At 47.1% G+C, this 22172-nt stretch overlaps 1 protein-coding gene across 1 annotated transcript in view; it reads right to left on the bottom strand.

Annotated features, from left to right (window-relative positions):
* Nucleotides 1–15446: 15446 nt before the first annotated feature.
* The window catches only part of LOC142571935 (cytochrome P450 2B4-like), a 34401-nt gene continuing 27675 nt past the window's right edge, over nt 15447–22172 (bottom strand). Inside the window, exons 8-10 of the mRNA XM_075680666.1 lie at nt 17827–17931; nt 17184–17315; nt 15447–15822 (exon numbers count right to left, since the gene is read on the bottom strand). Coding sequence (XP_075536781.1) covers nt 15470–15822; nt 17184–17315; nt 17827–17931 — 590 coding nt within the window. The 3' untranslated portion in view covers nt 15447–15469. The remainder of the gene's footprint in view (nt 15823–17183; nt 17316–17826; nt 17932–22172) is intronic.

Genomic DNA, 22172 nt, shown 5'->3' on the forward strand with positions numbered 1-22172 from the left:
GCGTATACTTTACGGGCTGACCATAGTGTCTGCAATGTATTAAAGCACTGCGCGCGCCCCCGCGAAAACAGCTGAAATTTTAAACCAAACGCCGTGCGCCTTCCCTCTCGAGGGAGACGGCTCCCAGCCAGAATCAGAGTAACACGCACAAAAGCTGTGACGTAAAAGGCAGTACATAGCAACGTCACTCACCATGACACATGGCTTCGGTAAGTTATCCAATGCAGAACGCCCATCGCCGCCTCTGGTGAATGCGCCGCGCAGAAAACAGAAAGAAGAAAGAATTCACGCAGAAACTCCTCTAGGAGTTGTCTATAAATGCGTAAACATTATGCCACTTTCTCGTCTCTACGCAGCCCGGTGTCATTATCAATGTTATGAAACTTGATCCGACCAGTTAAACTCCAACGCTGCGGCGACACGAGCTGCTGCGAACGGCTACGCTAGGTAAATTCATGACGCCAGCAAACTAATGCAGGTAGGAGCGCCAGGTGCGCTGATGATGTTCCGATCATTATAAGCCGTTATCGCTCTTTAGAGCCTTATTCGTCCATGTCGAACCGTTACCGACCGTGATGAATCATACTCCGGCGGCGGTTGCGTATGACGCTCCTGCGTGAGCCCTATCTTGAAAGCGATTTGCGATGGGGACAGAGCGTACCGATTGCTGATAGCTTCGTGTGCGCTGTGTTCTCGCCGCTTAGTTCGCGTTGAAGCGAAAGGCGGCACGAAGGTGAATTCGCTCGCTGCTGCGGGCCCTGCCTTGAAAGCTATCATCTTACGGGACGGACGGACGGACGGGTTTCTCCGTTGGGTACGTATAGAAATGCTTACGCATTTGAAAAGGAGGTGGGGCTCGTCCCGTGAATTGACGAGTTCCCTCGGCTTCGGTATTGGAGAAGGTCGAGAAGGAACGTCGCTTGCGGATGCTACTCGAGGCAGAGAAAGAGAGCGTGTCTGTTGGTAAAGAATTAGGTAAAGCCTCTGGATCGTCGAAAAGTAGGGAAAGGCTTTCATCAAGCCGCCTGGCTACGCGATGCGACGCTAACGTCAGCGCGCTCCCTGGTGGGAGCAAGGAGCACCTTGCGGGCCATGTACGCAATTGTTCTCCATTCGCGACCAATCAGCAAACGTCCTTACACAGCTGCCACAAACGCAAAGATACACAGATCGGTGTGTGGCGACCCGTCCTTTTTCAGTTACCGGATCTTCTCCACTTGTTCACCAAAGCGTTAGGAAAAAAAGAAAAGTTACGAGTGAACAACTTTCAAAGAGACGACGAGCTAGCGGATTTTTCTCATCATGTAAACCGCCCACCTAATGTAACGCTGTGCATCAGGCACACACAATTTGAATCTGTTTCTCTCGGCGTAAACCACGAGGAGAAGCCGGTAGTCATCGCTAGTTTTCATAAGATCCAGGAACTTTGTTGGTTCTCGTGCTCGCCTCCTGACGGCACGGTTACAGTGCGTTCAATTTCTTTTATCTCCTCTAATAGTAAGCCGATTTGAAATATTATTTCGGTAGAACGTTCCGTAGACAGTGTTTTAGAAATTATCTTGTAGTACTACAATTTCTTATGGGGCTTGGTGCGTGGCCTTTCGGATAGACAGGAAGGGAGACAGACGAGTATATAAACTGGGATGTGTGCGCAAAACTAAAGCGGCACACGTCACTATAACAGTTGCTATCTCACAAGCCCGTAAAGCTCAGGAAGCGAACTAGCGCTGTCGCTGCCTTTAGCGCACATGTTTGTTGTGACCCCTGTCCGAATATTTCTTGCTCTGACGAGGTGGTGTTAGCTGTCAAAGAGTGAGATTGTTCATGGTGGCAGTGTTCTTAAATAGACAAAAGGCATTCTGTTCGAAAAGTGAAGCTTTCTTTGCCTATTTCCCCGAGGTTTGGCGTCTCCTGTGCTCCGAACAGTAAGACTGCGTCGATCCCGGAGATGATGAAATCAAAACTTTGTGGATCCTGAAGACTACGTAATCAAAAAGGCTGACTTGGTGGGCCGATCCTGACACATGCAGTACACGATATGTGCGATCGCAAGACCTTTATTTTGGTTTGTAACGCCGGCCAATCCCGAAGGTATGCGATCAAATCCGTCGGACTGATCTCGATAACAACATCGCGTTATAATGTCACTCTGGTACAGCATCTACCAGCATGTACCTTTTTTTCCGGGTTTGGCGTCGGTGTTTACCGCTGTAGGCATATGGGTGAAGAAGAGGGGTCTCACACTGTGGGGCTGAGGTGCGGAAAAGAAAAGCGCAAAAACTAGCTGGGGCGTTAACGTTAAGAGCAACTACTTACGTATTGGAGCCAGGGGCGTAGCAATGGGCGTAGCCAGGGGGGGGGGGGGGGGGCTTATGGGGCTGCAGACCCCCCCCCCCCGGAAATTCTTTCGTGCTGTCCATGCACCGCCCACCAAAGCAAGTCCCGGTGCCGCAAATCATTCTGAATTTTGTCTAGAATTTCTTTTTCACGCTCGAAAATACATTTCACCGCGAACATTGCGATGCGAACTCAGGCTGGATTTCGCAACGCCCATGCACCGGGAGTCACATAACGCAAGCAGCCCCATTATAGCCCCATCCAAGCACAAAGTTTCAAGGGCGTTTTGATGGCGAACAGGCTCACCGCGGCATTTCGCGGAGGCCGCGAAATCTACTGAGCGCATGGATGTCAATTCCGAAATTTACGGGTTTAAAGTTTTCATAAACTTTTGATCCAAAAGGTGCATTGACATTTCCAAGGTTGTTCTCTAGATTTTGAATTGCGGAACTTTGTGGGTTTAATTTTCCTATAAATATTGGACGCCAAAGGTGCATTGACTTTTCCCCAAGTCTTACAACGGACCATACAACGATACAAGCCAAATCAACACACTATCAGACAAGTTGACAAAGCCAGGAGCGAGGTCCGATGAGATGAAACGTTGTGGTGGTTCATTTGTGCCGTCATGACACAAAAAAATACCAACATTTTTTTTTCACCTACGCCAAAGCATCCATGTCAAGACACTAAAGCCAGCCAAGGTAACTACGTTCTTATTTATTTTTCTACTTCGGCTTTTATTCGTGAGGACACATTGAGCCTCTTCATTTTTTTATTATTTTTTTTATTTATCTTCTTTTCCTCGCTACTCTACCCGCGGGCTGCCAGAGGCAGCCAGAGCGCATGCTTTTTTCTCGTGTTGCTCCAACCACCGCACGGCGCACTTCGCGTTCGCTTTTCTCTGGCCGAGTGAATTTTCGCCAGGAAGAGTTTTGGGCGCTTTCTGGCTAGCAGACGAGAAAAAGAGACTATCGTCGCTCGCCGCCGTCACTGTAGGGACTCGACGAATGGCATCGCGTTCGCTTGAACGCAACCTCTCGGGAAAGTCTGGTCTCGCCAGTGTAGGATACCGAGCAGTATGCATATGGTCCTCGGTGGACCAAGCGTCTCACGTTTTCTTTGACATTCCTTCGGTAGCCACATTAGGTGCCCAAAGTAGGCATTCGATTGTGGCCAACATACTTTGCGATTTTTTATTTCGGTGCCCCGGCCTCACAAAAGAAAAAAGAAAAGACATTGTTGTGGCGCAGCGAATTGTCGCATGGTGAAAGTTCGATTTTCCTACTTCTTCTTTTGCGGACAATAATGGGCCACGGGACGCTTCATTTGCCGGATACTCTTATTATATAGTATTGCGATAGCAATTATATGGACACTCCAGGCCCATTCCTGCCGTCGCCGTCGCCCTCATGTTTCGTATAAAGTCCAAGGGCGAAAACACAATAACCGCGCGCCCAATACTGTATGTGCGAGTGAAAGCGTAGGGAAGGGGGGGGGGGGCTGGAATGGGTGAGCCAACGATGGTGGATCAGTCTTGGGCACGCAAAATTGAAAATCTGGGAGCAAGCGCACCGCCTTCCCTCGCGCGCGATACATCGGGGGGAGTGGATGGAATGGGGGCGGGGTCTAGGATTCTGTGAACCTCTGATTGCGCAACATATTCATTTGCTTTGTTCGACGCGTAATATATATAGTGCCTTTTTTTAGATACGTATATTTATTGGAGACTTATACATATATTTAAATATCTTGTGGCGAGGTTTTGTGTATACGTGCAGTGAACTTTGTTTCCAGTGACACTTTTTTACCTTTTATCAAGCTGTATCTTCGCATTTGTATATTCCATTGCATTTTCACATTTCTAACGTACGAGGGCAGTCAGATGAAAGTGATCCAACCAGCCCCGCGCAATAATGGTTCGTTCGTGTAACCTCTCATTTACATAAGGGACACGAAGGTGTGAGGATAATTTTTTAATGCTCTCATACACTGGGTTGAACATGGTTGCGTGATGTAATGGACGCTCCAGAAGTTGAGCAGCGTGGTGCCTTGAGGTTTCTGACAGCTGAAGGTATTTCCCAAAAAGAAATTAGTCGCCGTATGGCTGTCGTGCACGTTGAACATTGCATTTCATTGGCCACTGTGAAGCATTCGAGCAAACGGTTCAAAGAAGGACGTGAAAGTTGCAAAGACGATCCATCATCATCATCATCATCATCATCATCAGCCTAGTTACGCCCACTGCAGGGCAAAGGCCTCTCCCATACTTCTCCAACTACCCCGGTCATGTACTAATTGTGGCCATGTTGTCCCTGCAAACGTCTTAATTTCATCCGCCCACCCAACTTTCTGCCGCCCCCTGCTACGCTTCCTTTCCCTTGGAATCCAGTCCGTAACCCTTAATGACCATCGGTTATCTTCCCTCCTCATTACATGTCCTGCCCATGCCCATTTCTTTTTCTTGATTTCAACTAAGATGTCGTTTACCCGCGTTTGTTGCCTCACTCAATCTGCTCTTTTCTTATTCCTTAACGTTACACCCATCATTCTTCTTTCCATAGCTCGTTGCGTCGTCCTCAATTTCAGCAGAACCCTTTTCGTAAGCCTCCAGGTTTCTGCCCCATATGTGAGTACTGGTAACACACAGCTGTTATACACTTTCCTTTTGAGGGATAGTGGCAACCTGCTGTTCATGATTTGAGAATGCCTGCCAAACGCACCCCAGCCCATTCTTATTCTTCTGGTTATTTCAGTCTCATGATCCGGATCCGTGGTCACTACCTGCCCTAAGTAGATGTATTCCCTTACCACTTCCAGTGCTTCGCTACCTATCGTAAACTGCTGTTCTCTTCCGAGACTGTTAAACAATACTTTAGTTTTCTGCAAATTAATTTTCAGACCCACCCTTCTGCTTTGCCTCTCCAGGAGAGTGAGCATGCATTGCAATTGGTCTCCTGAGTTACTAAGCAAGGCAATATCATCAGCGAATCGCAAGCTGCTAAGGTATTCTCCATCAACTTTTATCCCCAATTCTTCCCACTCCAGGCCTCTGAATACCTCCTGTAAACATGCTGTGAATAGCATTGGAGATATCGTATCTCCCTGTCTGACGCCTTTCTTTATAGGGATTTTGTTACTTTCTTTGTGGAGGACTACGGTGGCTGTGGAGCCGCTATAGATATCTTCCAGTATTTTTACATATGGCTCATCTACACCCTGATTCCGTAATGCCTCCATGACTGCTGAGGTTTCGACTGAATCAAACGCTTTCTCGTAATCAATGAAAGCTATATATAAGGGTTGGTTATATTCTGCACATTTCTCTATCACTTGATTGACAGTGTGAATATGGTCTATTGTTGAGTAGCCTTTACGGAATCCTGCCTGGTCCTTTGGTTGACAGAAGTCTAAGGTGTTCCTGATTCTATTTGCGATTACCTTAGTAAATACTTTGTAGGCAACGGACAGTAAGCTGATCGGTCTATAATTTTTCAAGTCTTTGGCGTCCCCTTTCTTATGGATTAGGATTATGTTAGCGTTCTTCCAAGATTCCGGTACGCTCGAGGTTATGAGGCATTGCGTATACAGGGTGGCCAGTTTCTCTAGAACAATCTGACCACCATCCTTCAACAAATCTGCTGTTACCTGATCCTCCCCAGCTGCCTTCCCCCTTTGCATAGCTCCTAAGGCTTTCTTTACTTCTTCTGGCGTTACCTGTGGGATTTCGAATTCCTCTAGGCTATTCTCTCTTCCACTGTCGTCGTGGGTACCACTGGTACTGTATAAATCTCTATAGAACTCCTCAGCCACTTGAACTATCTCATCCATATTAGTAACGATATTGCCGGCTTTGTCTCTTAACGCACACGTCTGATTCTTGCCTATTCCTAGTTTCTTCTTCACTGTTTTTAGGCTTCCTCCGTTCCTGAGAGCCTGTTCAATTCTATCCATATTATAGTTTCTGATGTCCGCTGTCTTACGCTTGTTGATTAACTTAGAAAGTTCTGCCAGTTCTATTCTAGCTGTAGGGTTAGAGGCTTTCATACATTGGCGTTTCTTGATCAGATCTTTCGTCTCCTGCGATAGCTTACTGGTTTCCTGTGTAACGGCGTTACCACCGACTTCTATTGCGCACTCCTTAATGATGCCCATGAGATTGTCGTTCATTGCTGCAACACTAAGGTCCTCTTCCTGAGTTAAAGCCGAGTACCTGTTCTGTAGCTTGATCCGGAATTCCTCTAGTTTCCCTCGTACCGCTAACTCATTGATTGGCTTCTTGTGTACCAATTTCTTCCGTTCCCTCCTCAAGTCTAGGCTAATTCAAGTTCTTACCATTCTATGGTCACTGCAGCGTACCTTGCCGAGCACGTCTACATCTTGTATGATGCCAGGGTTCGGGCAGAGTATGAAGTCGATTTCATTTCTAGTCTCACCATTCGGGCTCCTCCACGTCCACTTTCGACTAACCCGCTTGCGGAAAAAGGTGTTCATTATCCGCATATTATTCTGTTCTGCAAACTCTACTAATAATTCTCCTCTGCTATTCCTAGAGCCTATGCCATATTCCCCCACTGACTTGTCTCCAGCCTGCTTCTTGCCTACCCTGGCATTGAAGTCGCCCATCAGTATAGTGTATTTTGTTTTGACTTTACCCATCGCCGATTCCACGTCTTCATAAAAGCTTTCGACTTCCTGGTCATCATGACTGCATGTAGGGGCATAGACTTGTACCACCTTCAATTTGCACCTCTTATTAAGCTTCACAACAAGACCTGCCACCCTCTCGTTAATGCTATAGAATTCCTGTATGTTACCAGCTATTTCCTTATTAATCAGGAATCCGACTCCTAGTTCTCGTCTCTCAGCTAAGCCCCGGTAACACAGTACATGTCCGCTTTTTAGCACTGTATATGCTTCTTTTATCCTCCTAACCTCACTGAGCCCTATTATATCCCATTTACTACCCTCTAATTCCTCCAATAACACTGCTAGACTCGCCTCGCTAGATAGCGTTCTAACGTTAAACGTTGCCAGGTTCAGATTCCAATGGCGGCCTGTCCGGCAAGGCCGGGCCAAAGCGATCGTGCAATCACCCCTAACAAAAGCGCAAAGCTTGATGAGCTGATGAGACAAGAACGGAGGATAAGTATCGATGAACTGGCAGAGCGTGTGAACATCAGTCGCAGTTTGGTTCACACCATAATTCATGAACATCTCAGTTATTGGCTCTTGTGTGCCCAATGGTTGCCCAAGATTTTGAACTACTGCCAGAAGACGGAGAAGTTCAGCGCTGTCTTGACTCATCTGATCCGGTATCATAACAAAGGTGACGACTTCCTGTCTCCAATTGTGATCGGAGCCGAATCATGGTGCCACTTCTACGAGCCTAAAACACGACGGCAAAGCTTACAGTGGAAACATTCGAATTCACCACCCCCAAGAAAGGAAAGTCCGTCATTTCCGCCGGAAAGGTGTTGTTGACTTTTGTTTTCGATTGTCAGGGACCATTCCTCATAGAATTTGCTAAACCTTGAGAGGCTATAAATTTTTTTCGTTATTGTGAAACGCCAGATCGTTTGCGTGTCACAATCAAGAACAAACTACGTGGTAAATTGACGAATGGGGTCATGTTGTTCCACGACAATGCCGTCCCCACGTCGCTGATGTATTTAATACAAAACTGGCAACGTACAAGTGGAAAACGCTGCAACATCCGCCACACAGCCCCAATCTGTCGCCTTGTGACATCCACATTTTGGGGCAACCGAAAAAGACAGCTCCAGGGAACCAGATTCGTGTCGGACGATGACGTGAAAGAGTCAGTTGCAGACTTTTTGAAACAGCAACCCAAGGAGTTTAATGAGACGGGAATCACGCGACTCGTTAGACAACGGGACAAATGTCTAAATTATCATGGAGACTACTTTTAAATAAAGTACCGCGTTCGTCATATATTTGCATTAGCTGACTTTCATTTTACTCGCCCTCGTATACTCTGCAGAACTCCTGCTTTTTGCACGTGCTCTCTGTTGCGGCACTAATTGCGGTGCAATTGTTCACGATACACGACCGGTCACAGCTGCTCCTGCGTAATATATTGGAAGAAATGACAGCATCATTGAGATTTTTCACTGGCCGTTGCATATGTACAAGAATCTAAACAATTAAGGTTCTTGAACGGCAAAGTTTCATTACAATATTTGTCCTTAGCTTGTTAATTTCATGGCCTTTACATTTTTCACATCAGCGGCATGCACTGCTTTGCTGGTTTCGAACTGAGATAGTTCTAAAGTTCGTGTGATATTTTCTTTACTTACTAAATAGCGAAAAAAACATAGAAGCATAGATACCAGTTATTTTAGGCACAATTTTTGGCACATACAAGTATATTCTTCTATGAAAAATACATATTTTACTTGTTTTGACAGTGCGTAGTGTTCAAGGATTCGTTTGCAGCATCTTTAGCAATGGCAATGCAGTTATTATTCATGTATTTGATCCCCATACAAATTGTTTAAGAGGAAGCTTTAGCTCGCACCCAACTCCAACGCGGCCTATTCAAATACATGTAAAACGCAGAAACGCCTTTCTGGGATTACCCCCGGATCGCTTTTAATGAAATGTGTTGACTTTGAGAGCGAAAGCTAAATTCTGCTGTCTTTTGGAAGCGGAATTTCGATTTAGGACCTGAACATTGTTTAAAATATCTTGAAAAATTCGAAATTTAGAAGAAAATATAGAAGCACGACGTTTACAAACTAATAGCTCTGCATCAAGCACATATGTCGCTGTTCAGTAAGCGGCATCTATATAACAGTCAAAGCGGACAAATTTGGTGGTGTGTCAATTCGTATCTTACGTGAATTGGTTACGATGCGTACAAGGATTCTGCGAAAGCCGTATTTCCATAATGCAAAATTTCTTGAGATTCATGTGTAACATAGCAATTTTGTCCGCCATAGATGTACTATTAGGTGCAATTCACAGAATTTTGATATCATGTTTTATTGCTGAGTTACATAGGTTTGAACTTGATAGTTTGTCTCGTTTTCTGAAAATTTGCAATTTTGGTCAATTTTTAATAAAGGATTGACAACGTAAATGAACATTTCTAAACCAACAGTCACTAGAATTTAAGTTTTTCTTTTAAATGCAACAAACCTCGGCAAACTTGGTGCATTGGTTGCCGAGAAAAACGAATTCTTCGTCTACATGTATTTAGATACGGGCACCCGAGCTAAAGCTGCCTCTTAAGGAGCAGACCGAGCTGGAATGTGAGTCCCCCCCCCCCCCCCCCCCCCGAACGAAATTTCTGGCTACGCCACTGACTGGAGCTAAGCTTATATGTCAGAAATAGCATTTGTATAATTTAGTGCCGCGCTAAGCGGAGATTTAGGAACGTCTCGCTTATGAACGTATCGATTAACCATCGAATGGGAAACAACGATCATTTACGTTGTTCAGGTTTATGAAAGTTTTCTTTCTGTCTTTCTTTCTTTCTTTCGTTATTTATTTATTTATTTATTTATTTATTTATTTATTTATTTATTTATTTATTTATTTATCTTGAATTGCAGGTGTCGCATATATTATTACAAAACCAGGTCACAGAATCACACCGTCTGAGGGACTTACTGTTAGAAAGTACACTAAGAACACCAAGATACAAGGTGGCCAGAAACGGAGTGGTAAATTAGAAACAGACAAAAAACCAAATAACAATCAAATACACGCAATACATGATCAACTGATTTTCAATAAATATGACGGCATAAGAAAATCAAGTTAGGAATAGAGATACAGACAGCCTAGAAATAACACAGTTGAACTTCAACAAAGCAGCAAACATTTAAATTCTGAAAGCTCAGAAGGACATTAGTATGCAAAACGAAATTCGCCTTTGTTAAAATAAGTAGATCAAGGAATCAAGGAATAAAGAAGGATACGTAATCGAGGGCCCTATAACGTAAAACTATTCCAATATGTTTCTATTCCAATCTCCTGACGTCAAATTTGCGTAACCACCAACGCAAGCACCAGGCGGTCACCCACAGGGTTGTCTGAACAGACAAATCAAGCGCTCTCCTCGTTCATAGGAGGTCACTTTTGTTTGCTTGAAAAACGAATAACATTGCCTACACTGAGCGGCTTGTCGTATCTAATTGGCTGACAAGAGGCGAGGAGAACGCTCAAGTGGAGAGGGATTCGATGGGACCGAGCCACTGCAGTGAAAGTCGATAACCGGATGAAGAGGGTGGTGCCGGCGTCTACGATTGGTCGGCTTTCCCTTACTTAGCTTGCGGTGGCTGGTAGAAAATCGCGCCGGCATGCAACGGAAGCTCAAGAATGACGCTAAAACGGACCCTCAGCAAAGAAGGGTTGGCAGAATGAGGGGGTAAACATGCCGAAAGTGCTCGAAAACGCTGCACGGCCACGCAAGAAGCTTTATTATACTCAAATACACCCATGCTGTCCGGCAGATGCGAGTAGCCAGCGTCTGAGCGATCGGCGGCAGCCATCTTCTATTCCTTTCGGAACGGGGCAGCCTGCGGCTATTCCGAAGAAAATTCAGTTTTGTTCGGCATATTAATGCATCTTTATCGCGTACACGTCACTTTGACGCGAAGAGTTCTCGCGGTTTTGTGACGTCGCGTAACAGGCAGGTGAAGTGGATGCAGCCCGAAAACTTTTTACCAATAGCCGAGGGCTAATGGCGAAAAGGGGTCGAATCAGAAATAACTGTTTAACTTTTTTTCTGTCAAATCATGCATAATCAGTGTGTACACATCATATCAGATGGGGAGGTATCGCGGTTTTCGTGACGTCGCGTGACAGACAGGTGAAGTGGGGGTGGTCGAAAAAAGTTTTTGACCAATCGTGGAGGGCTGATAGCAGAATTGGAATAGAAAAGTTTGGAATAGTTTTACGTTATAGCGCCCCGAGTTTCATGTATGGTTTCAAGGGGGGGGGGGGAAGCAAAGTGGAGGAAAGACAGGGAAGTTAACCAGTGTAAGTACCTGCTGGCTACCCTGTGCTTAGGAAAGGGGTGACGGGACTAAAAGGAGAAAGAAGAAGAAGCGGAAAAAAAGGAAACCGGAAAATTCAGACAGTAACGTGATACTACGCGCTGCAACAGAGACGGTTGCACAATTCGCATGGCTTTAAAAACTTCAGCAAAGCCCTTAAGGCCTTGAGTGCCGAAGCCCGTCTGGACCAGTGTCCTAGAGATTTTTGCTCTGTAAAAGGGCGATTGTCCAGTTTTTCGAACGCGGTCATGAGCACTTTTCTTGGCACTTTGTAATATGGCTTCAGAACAACCAATATTATCATATGCGTGACAACCGCAGATCATCTAAATAACGTAAAAATGTCATGTACTTAACGTACGCTAGTATATAAATTGTTGTATTATCACATAGCGTCAAAACATTTACCATTCGCACAAGCACTTACCTCACAGAACCTCCGTGTATATTATTCTCACAGTATGTGAGATTCGGATACTGCATTTCTCTACTCTCGGTTACTATGAAGTATGAGGACCTTCTTTAAGTACGGTCGGTATAGCAGCTTAAGGATTCTTGGGTGATTCGGATTTAGTCTTCCAAGCTTACCCGTCATCCATGTCTTTTGTACTTATGTAACTGAATAGACTATGACCAGCTGCCGTATATGCGCCACCAACTTTTCACGCTGAACTCATTTCAATTTGGAAAAGCAAATGTTCTGTGTAGTGACAGTAACAGGGATGGCATTTCCTAATCTTCTGCTCCGGAGGCCATAACTGACTCACTCATTGCGGACACCTGAACTATTCAGCGGCGGAAGAGCAGATTCTATTTTCATATAGAGGCAGAAGGTTCAGGTGTTCTCACATAAAGGACATGGTGTAGTGGTACACTGTTTTCTCGGAACTACCCTTTTCGTTACCTCTCGTACACTAGCCGAATAATGATATAAAACAGCATTAAAAGCCTTAGAGTAGCGTTATGTAAATGCTACGATTTCTCACTACCTGCAACTTGGTCCACCTTTTCGGTTTCACTTGCCGCAGTAGATTAGTGGCATGATGCACTTGCATGTCTCCAATGCACGTTCTTCCAGAGAAACCTATATCGGAAGCGTTGCATACATCCGTGAGGCCTACAAAATGCAACCTGAGCCGCCACACTGGCTTACCATATTAGATTAACTTGTATGTTTGAGGAAGTTTTACCATCCGTGTTTTTTTGTTGTTGTTTTTTCAAGTAGGTTATTCATATTTGTTTGTGGTTAAATGAACATGTATTAATGGGCGCATCACGATCGTTGTCAAAATTGAAGGTGTACAGGCAGTAAATAACTACAAGAAAAGAAACATAAGTAAATTCCATATAGTGTGGGAATCAATGTTATGCGAAGCATTCTGCAGGCGACTGGCTGTGTGGCATCGTTTACGGCTCTTCAAGAAGTCGTGGGATGGGCGAACATGTTTCTACACTGTAAGCAATTGTGTATGTTGCACGAGCCTCCTTGCTGCGGCAGAAGAAAGACAACGACATCATGCCATGTCAATCATGTCATATCATTCATGTCTCTTCACGACATTTAATTATAGGAATGTAATGATATGTCATGCCATGCACGTCATGTGATATACATATCATACCATTCAGGTCGTGCCATGTCATTCATATGTCATACCTATCCTGATGTATATCTAGTTAAAGAAACGACCCTGATGACATCACGACCGGCGTATGATCATGACACTTATGTCATGTCGTGAATGTCATGTCATGCTATGTCAGTCATGTCATGCAAGCATGGCCCCCTCTTCCGCTCCCCACCCCAGGCTCCCCTACCCAGGCTTTTTGCAAAAGAGAAAAGGGCACCCTGCCGCACGTCTTGGCAGAGTGCACACAACTCAAGGCCCCCTCTCCTCCCCTTCCCACCAACACCCCCAATCCCCAACCTCTTGAGCGATGGGAGACCTTATTATCGAGCCCCGCCCTACCTATTCAGCTCGCACTGACGGACAGGGGCCAGGAGCTGCTGGAAACATATGGGTCCCGTAACTAGGGAACCACCCCGTCTGGTGCATGCGTGCACCACCGATTTACTTCGGGCCCAATAAATGTTGATTCATCATCATCATCACTGCAAATCAAAAGCTTCAAATAAAAAAATGTTCCATGGTGCTTTGCCCGTTACCATTTCTTGATTAGACATTCTGACAGGTAAGCTTCCTACTGTGCTAAAAAAAAGTGGCTACCATGAAAATTGGTTGTTAGTCCCTTTTAATAAAGCTAGGTAGAGCGGGTGCACCGGCAAACCCGATTTTGTTGTTGCTATGCATCTTGATAGCAGCGCCAATGGTAAATCGTCCTCTTAAATTCACGATGAGCAGGGGCGTATCATAAGGCAACTGGTTGCTTTGACATTTGGCATTTAGCTGTTGCACCCACCGTCTGGATTACCCGTTTTGAAAAGAAGCGATTGTCTGACAGTCGTTTTGTAATCTTTCTATGATTTTACAGGTCAAATTTCTATGATGCGACCCGTAACAAAAGCTCCGAAATAATTTACAAGCACCGCTTAAGGGGGCTCATAGTGTTTTATATGACTAGTTAATAGAAGTCATAAAAACCAGTGCATTTCTTCTACGTCCCTTCAAAAGTTAATATCATGTCCATAGTTGTCCATTCTTAATTAACATCGAGAGCATGTTTGCCTGGTGGTTTCAATGATTTCCAGCAGCACTTTAAAATTAAGTGCTTTTATTTTTTGCCAGCATACGCACAGGAGCTTAAACGGTGGTACCGAAGCTTTATGAACTCTTCCAGACTCATTTATTCTCGTAGTACCGCTCTGAAGCTGTCTTGCGCGACCCTAATAACTAAAGTAGTTCACATAAATGAAGTGTTCACATAGTGGACATGGTCATTTCGTCTGCTGCTGAAGTTCTGATTGGCTGGGCTGCGTAACACTCAGGAGGCGACATCCGCCCCCAGCCAAATAGCGCTTCAGCAGCTGACGATGTCGACATGTCAGCTAGGTGGACGTTCCTAAAGTGCCCTGCCACTCCAACCCTCCCCACATCTCCCCGGTTGCTTCAGCGGCACGTTGCACCAGCGGGCCAGAGACAGGGTTGGATGCCGTTGGATGCGAAATGGATACATTTTGCAATGTTATGCATCTTTTTCTATGACTTCTCTAAAGAATAATGTTATACACGACCGGAAACGTTTATTACAGTCAATAATGCTTCAAAAAAGTAGTGTTTAAAATGTCCCAAAGGCCACAAGCTGTACCTATATTTGGCACCACTGTGGAGAGAGGCGTAATAATTTGACTTTGCTTCGGCCGGCAGAATACATTGAAATACTGCGTATAGCGCACTCTCGGAAGAGAAAATAGGACTCCTTGGAGCTCCCATTTCTTCCGTGAGGCGACAGGCAGCGTCGGCACCTGTTATTCTGGCGGCATTTTTCGAAAACCGACAAATATTAATCGTGATGAGCGAACAACGTACGACATTTGCTTTTCTCCCGTTTCGTTCGTCTGCCATGTCTAAGTCACATAAAATCACATAACAAGCTAGGGCACATAACATTGCAGCCAAGAATTTGATGTGGAAGTTCCACAAGGAGCACTAATGCAGATGTCATGGTGCCGGGCTGTGAACACTGCATGTTTAAACAACATGTACCTTAGCCTTTTGTAGAGTCCTTAAGTGACTCCACTTAATTTAAAAAGTGGTAACGGATACGATCATTTTTTCAAGGAGTCGCGGGCCCACAGCTTCATAACATCTAGATTTTGTACAGGCTGCCAACTCGAGACCTTCCGAGACCATTCGAGACTTTCTGTACACACGTTTACACTGGTATATAATAAATGGCGCCAGTAGATGCGGCGAGCCGCCACAGTTAAGGCGAGGAACGCAACAGTATCGCCTACGCATCAGAATAAAAATAGACTTCAGCCATCATTGCTCAAAAGTAGTCCACCATTCCAGACGGTGCACTTTGTGGAAAGCGACACCTCTGAAACGGTTTGGAGCGATTGCAGCGAGGAATTGTCAGTAAAAATGTCCACGCGTATAGTACAATAGATGCATATCTTTGTGACAAATTTGACGACGCGTTTAATTCCTTCTGGTGAATACGATATTCTGCTTGGCAGGAATCAGAAAGATGTTCGTGCTGAGGCCCTCAATGTCCACGTTGGGTGGTTTCTCGCCTGCACTGACGCTTAGCCGCTGCAAGAGCCGCACAAGGATGTAGAACATGTCCACGTGCGCCAGCTTCTCCCCGGGACACGACCGCGGTCCCATGCCGAACGTAAGCAACGGCAAGGGGTCTCGCCGAAGTTTGCCGGTGACGGGATCCAGGAAGCGCTCCGGACGGAACTTTTCAGGCTCGTACCAGATCTTAGGATCGTGGTTGACAGCATACAAGTTGTTGAATATGCCCGTGTCCTTCGGTATCTCCAGCTCTCCTGCATAAAACGAACGCGTTTTGCAATCAGGTTCCAACCTGGACGCGTTTTCTGCCGGTTTCAGAGGCATTTATTATGCCTGCAGAGCCCTCTGACGAGCATGCTGCACGTAAAGACAATCCAAGGCATGAAGCAACGAGAAGCGGTCTTCGAAACCCTAACCACAACCGTAGTTTTCCACATAATATGCGTGAATAAGTCCAGGTTTTAGTAGCTTATGAGGCACGTACTGCTTCCACAATACCCAAACTATTTCTGGCTTTGTGGCTGGCCGACGACACGAAAATTTATAGCTGGCGGCGGCAACGCGCGCTGCTGCTGATGCTTCTGATTGTTGATCATTATTGTGATGATCAATCGCCGAAGCGTTATGATACCCTGGTGCTATTGTACTTGGAGCACCACACTGACGATCTCTTTTTTTTTTCATCTCTTTCTTGCGTTGTGAATTCCTGGTCGGCGACTTGGGAATCCTATATTTCGCTACAGAGATATCCTCATGCTAATTTGTTGGGTTTAACGTTTCGAATCTGCACAGTTTTCTATGAGGGACGCCGTTGTGGAGTGCTTCGGATTACTTTTTACCACACGTGGCTTTTGAATGTGCACCCAAAGCAAGGTGCACGAGCGCATTTGCATTCCACACCATTCGAATGCTGCCGCCGCGGCCGGGAACCAAACGTACTCACTCAAGTTTAGCAGCACAATGTCACAGCCAATAAAGTAAAACACAAGGGCGATTTTTCTGCGGTCATTCTTAAGAATACACCATGTCCGACAGTTATTTTTTAGGCCCATGGACCTGATTATCAAAGATTTTATTTATAACGCTGTTTGTCGGTGCTGTTCGACTTCACTAACATGTTCACTGTCTTTATTGGCTCACGAATGTTATCAGATATAACTCTAAGTTGAGGTCTTGTATGGATATGCGAGGTCAATTTGCAAAATCTCCAGCGGTGCTTGCCGATTGATCTACACAATGCGATGCCCACACTTTGCCGTCGTCGATCCCTCTTTAACGTCCCAGATAAGTGGGGACATAGGGAATGCGCCATACAATTTATCTCATAAGCCATTCTATTTCTCCACGTAACCACAACTTTATTATTGCGTAGCGACAGTGGCTTTCAAAAATGTTTGAACTACAGACGTTAGGCATACGACTGCAACTGGCGTCGCTAAGATGGAAATGACTTCGCGAAGCCGACAGGACCGCAGACCAACGAGATAACTTTAATGTCATGACGACAGTTTCGGTTCGCAAAATACGAGAAAAAGTTCCGTCATTGAGACATTTAGGTTCATTATTTAAGCCGGATCATTACCGTGACCGTGATCAACCTAATGCATGCCCTCACCGATTTTAGTGTCCGTAGTGGTGTTGTGCGGTAATCCCAAGGGACCTACAGGGAAGCGCCGAAGGGTCTCCATCAAGCAGGCAACAGTGAAAGGCATCTTTTCCCTGTCCTTGTACACAGGCGGCGTGTTCCCTGAGAAAGTTGTTAATGTAACATACCCATGCGTGTAAGCGCGCGACATTTCTTCTTGATATTAGTTATGCAGCACTGCTAGAAATAATTTATTGGCCGCAAATATACAAAGAGTATTGTTTAATAACCTTGCGAAATTCAGCTGCATAGTGGCAAACAAAATACTTACTCTTAAAGAAACAAAGAATAATAATAATAAGCAATGTGCAGTGAACTGCCTGCCCTTTGCTAATTAAACTATGACAATTTCTTGAATAGAAACTAGAAATACAATGTCGATTGAAATTTTTAAAATCATCTTGCAGTGTAAGCGATCTCCTGGAGTTATAACAACACAACTAATGGGTTGAAAATGTGTCAAAGGCATAACTTCTTAAAATCATCTTGCAGTGTAAACGATCTCCTGGAGTTATAACAACAAAGCTAATGGGTTTAAAATATGTCAAGCGCATAACTAACAGCTGCACAGAACCAAAACACCAGAAGCGTTGTGATTAGTAAAGGTCCTCACCAATTGTGGCCTCAATTTCTTTTTGAATCATTGTTTGAATCCATGGCTCTTTCGCCATCATCAGAAAAAGGCATTGAAGTTCTCCGGCCGAAGTGTCGGTAGCGGCTGCAGCAACAAAATGTTTTTTGAGCACAGAGAATAATTACAGCATGGTCAGTAAAATTCGGCTAGAACTTATAGCGGAGTACACGACGGATACTGAGGGTTTCGAGGGAGTCATCAATAGCACAACAAAACCGCGATTGAGCTTCAAGAATATTGTAACGTTGTAGTGATGGTGAGGAACGACCCAGTGTCAAAACTCGTGAGTTAGGAATTTAATTCTTTATTGGGCGAACTTGTGCCCAGCAAAACAAGTAATACTCGAGCACAACTGTAGCTACATGCAAGCAGAGTCGGCGGAAGTTGAAAATTTTGTCAGTGGGTCAAACACGTCGGCTTTTCTACATAAGTCGTCGAAGGTTCTAGCATAATCGCTGGTGCCCGCATGTCTTGCAGAAGAGAAGACGACGAAGGGAGGGAGCGGACGCATCTCACCTGGGCTCGGTGTTTTTTCTTTGAATTGCCGAATTTTTTTAGTTGCACCTTAATGAAAGTGCATCGACCGGATGCATGAAGTTGTGTGGACCACCGGGAACGGAAATTCCGAGGTAGGGGACCGCTTTTTCCGAATGAAGAGGACTTTTGTGTGTCGAGAGGAGCGTCCGCCGCTGGGCCTAATGTCGACTTCGGCCTTGGCCGGGGGAGCGGCCCAGCCCAAGTCTCGGTGAAGCCGCCAGCGGAACATCGAACCATCGGTGATTAAGCAAGTGAGCATTCACCTAATATGATTAGCTCTAAGCGTGTAGAGGTGGACGGCATCGAAATTTCGCCGGACCAGTGCACAAGGTCGCAAGGCTGGAAAACTGCCGATGAGAAAGTCAGGCACAAAGGCATGGGCAAGCTAGGCCTAAATCCCGTACTTTAAACGAGCCAAGATGGCGCCAACTTGCTCCGGCTGATGTCATCAGCCGGAGCAACAACCTTGGTGGTGGCGCCACTGGCAGCGATACACGTCACTCAAGGGCGAAACGTGTAAACAAGGGGAAATTGTTGAAGGGCGCGCGCATGCCAGACTTCCCGCGCGGCGACATAAAGATCGTATTACGACCACGAGGCGGCCGGGCTCCACGTCACCGACGTGACCCGCGTTGAACTAAGTCGTGCAATTGCGGCGGCGGCACAGATCCCCGCCAATGAAGCAAGTGAGGACGTCGTGTGCCCCAGCCTCCAGCAGAATATCGTCGTGGTGAACACCTCCAAGAGAGAGCACGCCGACCGATACGCTGCAGTAGGAAGGAGGGACATCCGCGGCGCGGCGCACGAGGTACCTACGAAGCGTCCCCCCACGGCACGGTGAAGGGCGGCATAAGGGGCATCCCGCTCGAGGATACGGCCCAGGAGATTCAGGACAATGTTGTGCACACGCACAACCCAACGGCCCTACAGGCAAACCGAATCGGTAAGACCCGATCAGTCGTCGTTGCTTTCGAAGGGCACAAAGTACCCAATTACGTGAGATACGATAACCTGCTCACGGAGTGCACGTTGCACAGAAAACAAATCGACGTATGCTATGAGTGTGGAAGATTGGGCCACAGAATGGACGTGTGCCCGGATCCTTCGAACACGATCTGCCGAGGGTGCGGAATCTCCAACCCAGCCGAAAACCACGGATGTGTCCCGAAGTGTGGCTTGTGCGGAGGCAAACACCTGACCGCGGACAAGGCCTGCAAAGCCTACTTCAAGACAGCCTACGTCGTCCGCCGGCAACGCTGGAAACGGCGCCGAGTGGAGGAAGACACCGGGAGAAGGAACCGAGACAAGAGAGGTCCTGCAGGCGTATCCCGCCGTATAGCGCCTCCAAACAGCGGGGCCGGTCACACATGCCAGGTCACAGCAGCAACAACAGTGGCGTCGGGAACGGCCGCCGGAGTCACTCCCGATCGACGACACCATCCGGGGGCGGCAACGGGGACGGCAACCGCCGCTCGCACTTCCGGCCAGTTCGAGATCCGCGGCCAGTTCGAGGTCCCGGAGCGAGTCCACTGGACACCGAGAGATCACCGAGAAAAAGGTGGGCTGTACCAACAGGTCTCCCGTCGCTCGAACCAGTGACACCGAATTTCTACCCTCACCCCCTCCCAACCGCTTAACTCACAAGCGAATCCACAAAAGAACAGTAGCGAAGTGATAGAGCCTAAGAGGATCATAGGGTGCCAAGAAGCTCAGATCCAGGAGCAGAACGCCCAAATACGGGCGCTTATGAATAAGATCAAAACGCTGGCGAGTAACGGCAGCTCGGCAAATGCAAGCCCCCAAAACAACAGCACGGTGGCAAACAACGGGCGGGTGGCGGCAGAGGCTGGGGCCACGCAACGTGCATCAAATAATAAAGAGTCGATGGACGCCGAAGAGAGCCCCGCAAGCGGAGAGGAAGCGGTGACCGCAGAGACCGCGACCACGGCAACGACACAGATACCGCGAGAAGGAGAACTGACGGCCATTTTGGCCCCAATTTCCCCAATATAACGAAAGGCTAGGCAAAATGGACGCCCGACTCGAAGCTGTCGATAGTCAGCCTCACACGCCATCGGTGAAGCACAAGCACCTAGCACCAAAAGTAGCCTCAACATCTTTGAGGAACCGTTTCGCATCCCTGATAAAGGAGCGGGACGAAAAAATCAAAGGCGCGATCGCGAAAAGGCGCAATCGATTCCAGACCAAGGATGATGCAGAAGCCAAGTGAGGAGCACAAGAAGAAGACCGGGGTGGATACCACCGTAATTTACCAATGGAACTGCCGCGGGGTCGCAACAAAGAAGCGGAACTAATGTTACACATTGACGGGCACGAAAACAAGCCCGATGTAATTGCTCTACAGGAAACAAACGGGAAACAAAGGCTCCCGGGGTGCGTCACTTACACGGACCCCATGGAGAACGGAACGGCGGTACTCGTCCGCAGCAACGTGGCGGAAACTCAAAATGTCGCGGCGCAGGGCCCATGCGAGCACACGCTGGTCGAAGTTCATGCGAGAGAAATTGGCAGCTCGGGGAAGTTATTTGTAACGAGCGCATAATGCCGCCCGTCACAACGGCAGTATGAATTTGACCACCTCTCTAATCAGAGAATCTGGCTCAGTCACACGTAACACGGACGAGCCGTCCTATGCAAGATAGGATGGCAGATCGAGTCAGTACCCATCGAGCGGCCCTTCCGGAAGACTGGAAGGCGACCATTCAGACCAAACCCCTTCCCCGGAACGTGACGCCGGGCAAGGACGACGAGAGGCGCACCGCGCGGGCCGAAGCCATAGCCCGGAAGCTGGAAAAGAACCCCAGGGTCCTCTACGCGGACGCCTCGCTCCGAAAACGCAGTGACCGTGCAGCGGTGGTGGTTACGTCAAAAGACAGGCTGATCGTCAGCGGGTTCCTGAAGACAACAGACCCCGCAGTTGCCGAAGAAACGGTCGTGGCCCTCGCACTCGCACAGCCGAGCGAAGACACCGTGGTCACCGACTCAAAGACAGCGTATACGGAAGCTACCTCAGGGGGGTAATCTCCTCCGTGGCCAGAGCCATTCTATCCAAGCGCAAGCCTCCGGGAAGAGCCATAGAGCTCGTGTAGGTCCCGGCTCACTCGCAGGTAGCAGGCAACACCATCGCAGACTACCATGCCAGAGAAATGTCAATCCGAGCCGAGCACGAGGCGGAAGAGCTACCGCATCCAATTACCAGCTTTCGGGACATTACCCGGCTGTACCGAGAAGAAAAGTGCGGACTGCCATAACCGCACCCCAAATTCACCGGGCAACAACAGACGATCCTGCGTCGAGCGCAGGCGGGATCGCTTGCGCATCCCGTACTGATGAACCGCATGTACCCTGCGGTTCATTTGTATTGTACAGAGAAAAGGACACCCTGCCACACGTCTTGGCAGAGTGCACAGAACTCAAGACCCCCCTCATTCCCTTCCCACCAACACCCCCAATCCCCAACTCCTTGAGCGATGGGAGACCTTGTTATCCAGCCCCGCCCTACGGCTACAGCTCGCATTGACGGACAGTGGCCAGGGGACCTATATGGAAACATATGGGTCCCGTAACTAGGGAACCACTCCGTCTGGTGCCTGCGTGCACCACCGATTTATTTCGGGCCCAATAAATGTTGATTCATCATCATCTTGCAGAAAGTACTAGACAATTCGCGTCGCGTATGCATTTAGATTACAAAAGGTTTGGTCACAACAGCCAACAGATGGAACTATCAATAACATGTCAGAAACGTTTGATACATGCAGGCTCGT

The sequence above is a fragment of the Dermacentor variabilis genome, chromosome 2 (assembly GCF_050947875.1).
Source record: "Dermacentor variabilis isolate Ectoservices chromosome 2, ASM5094787v1, whole genome shotgun sequence".
Taxonomy (NCBI): Eukaryota; Metazoa; Arthropoda; class Arachnida; order Ixodida; family Ixodidae; genus Dermacentor; species Dermacentor variabilis.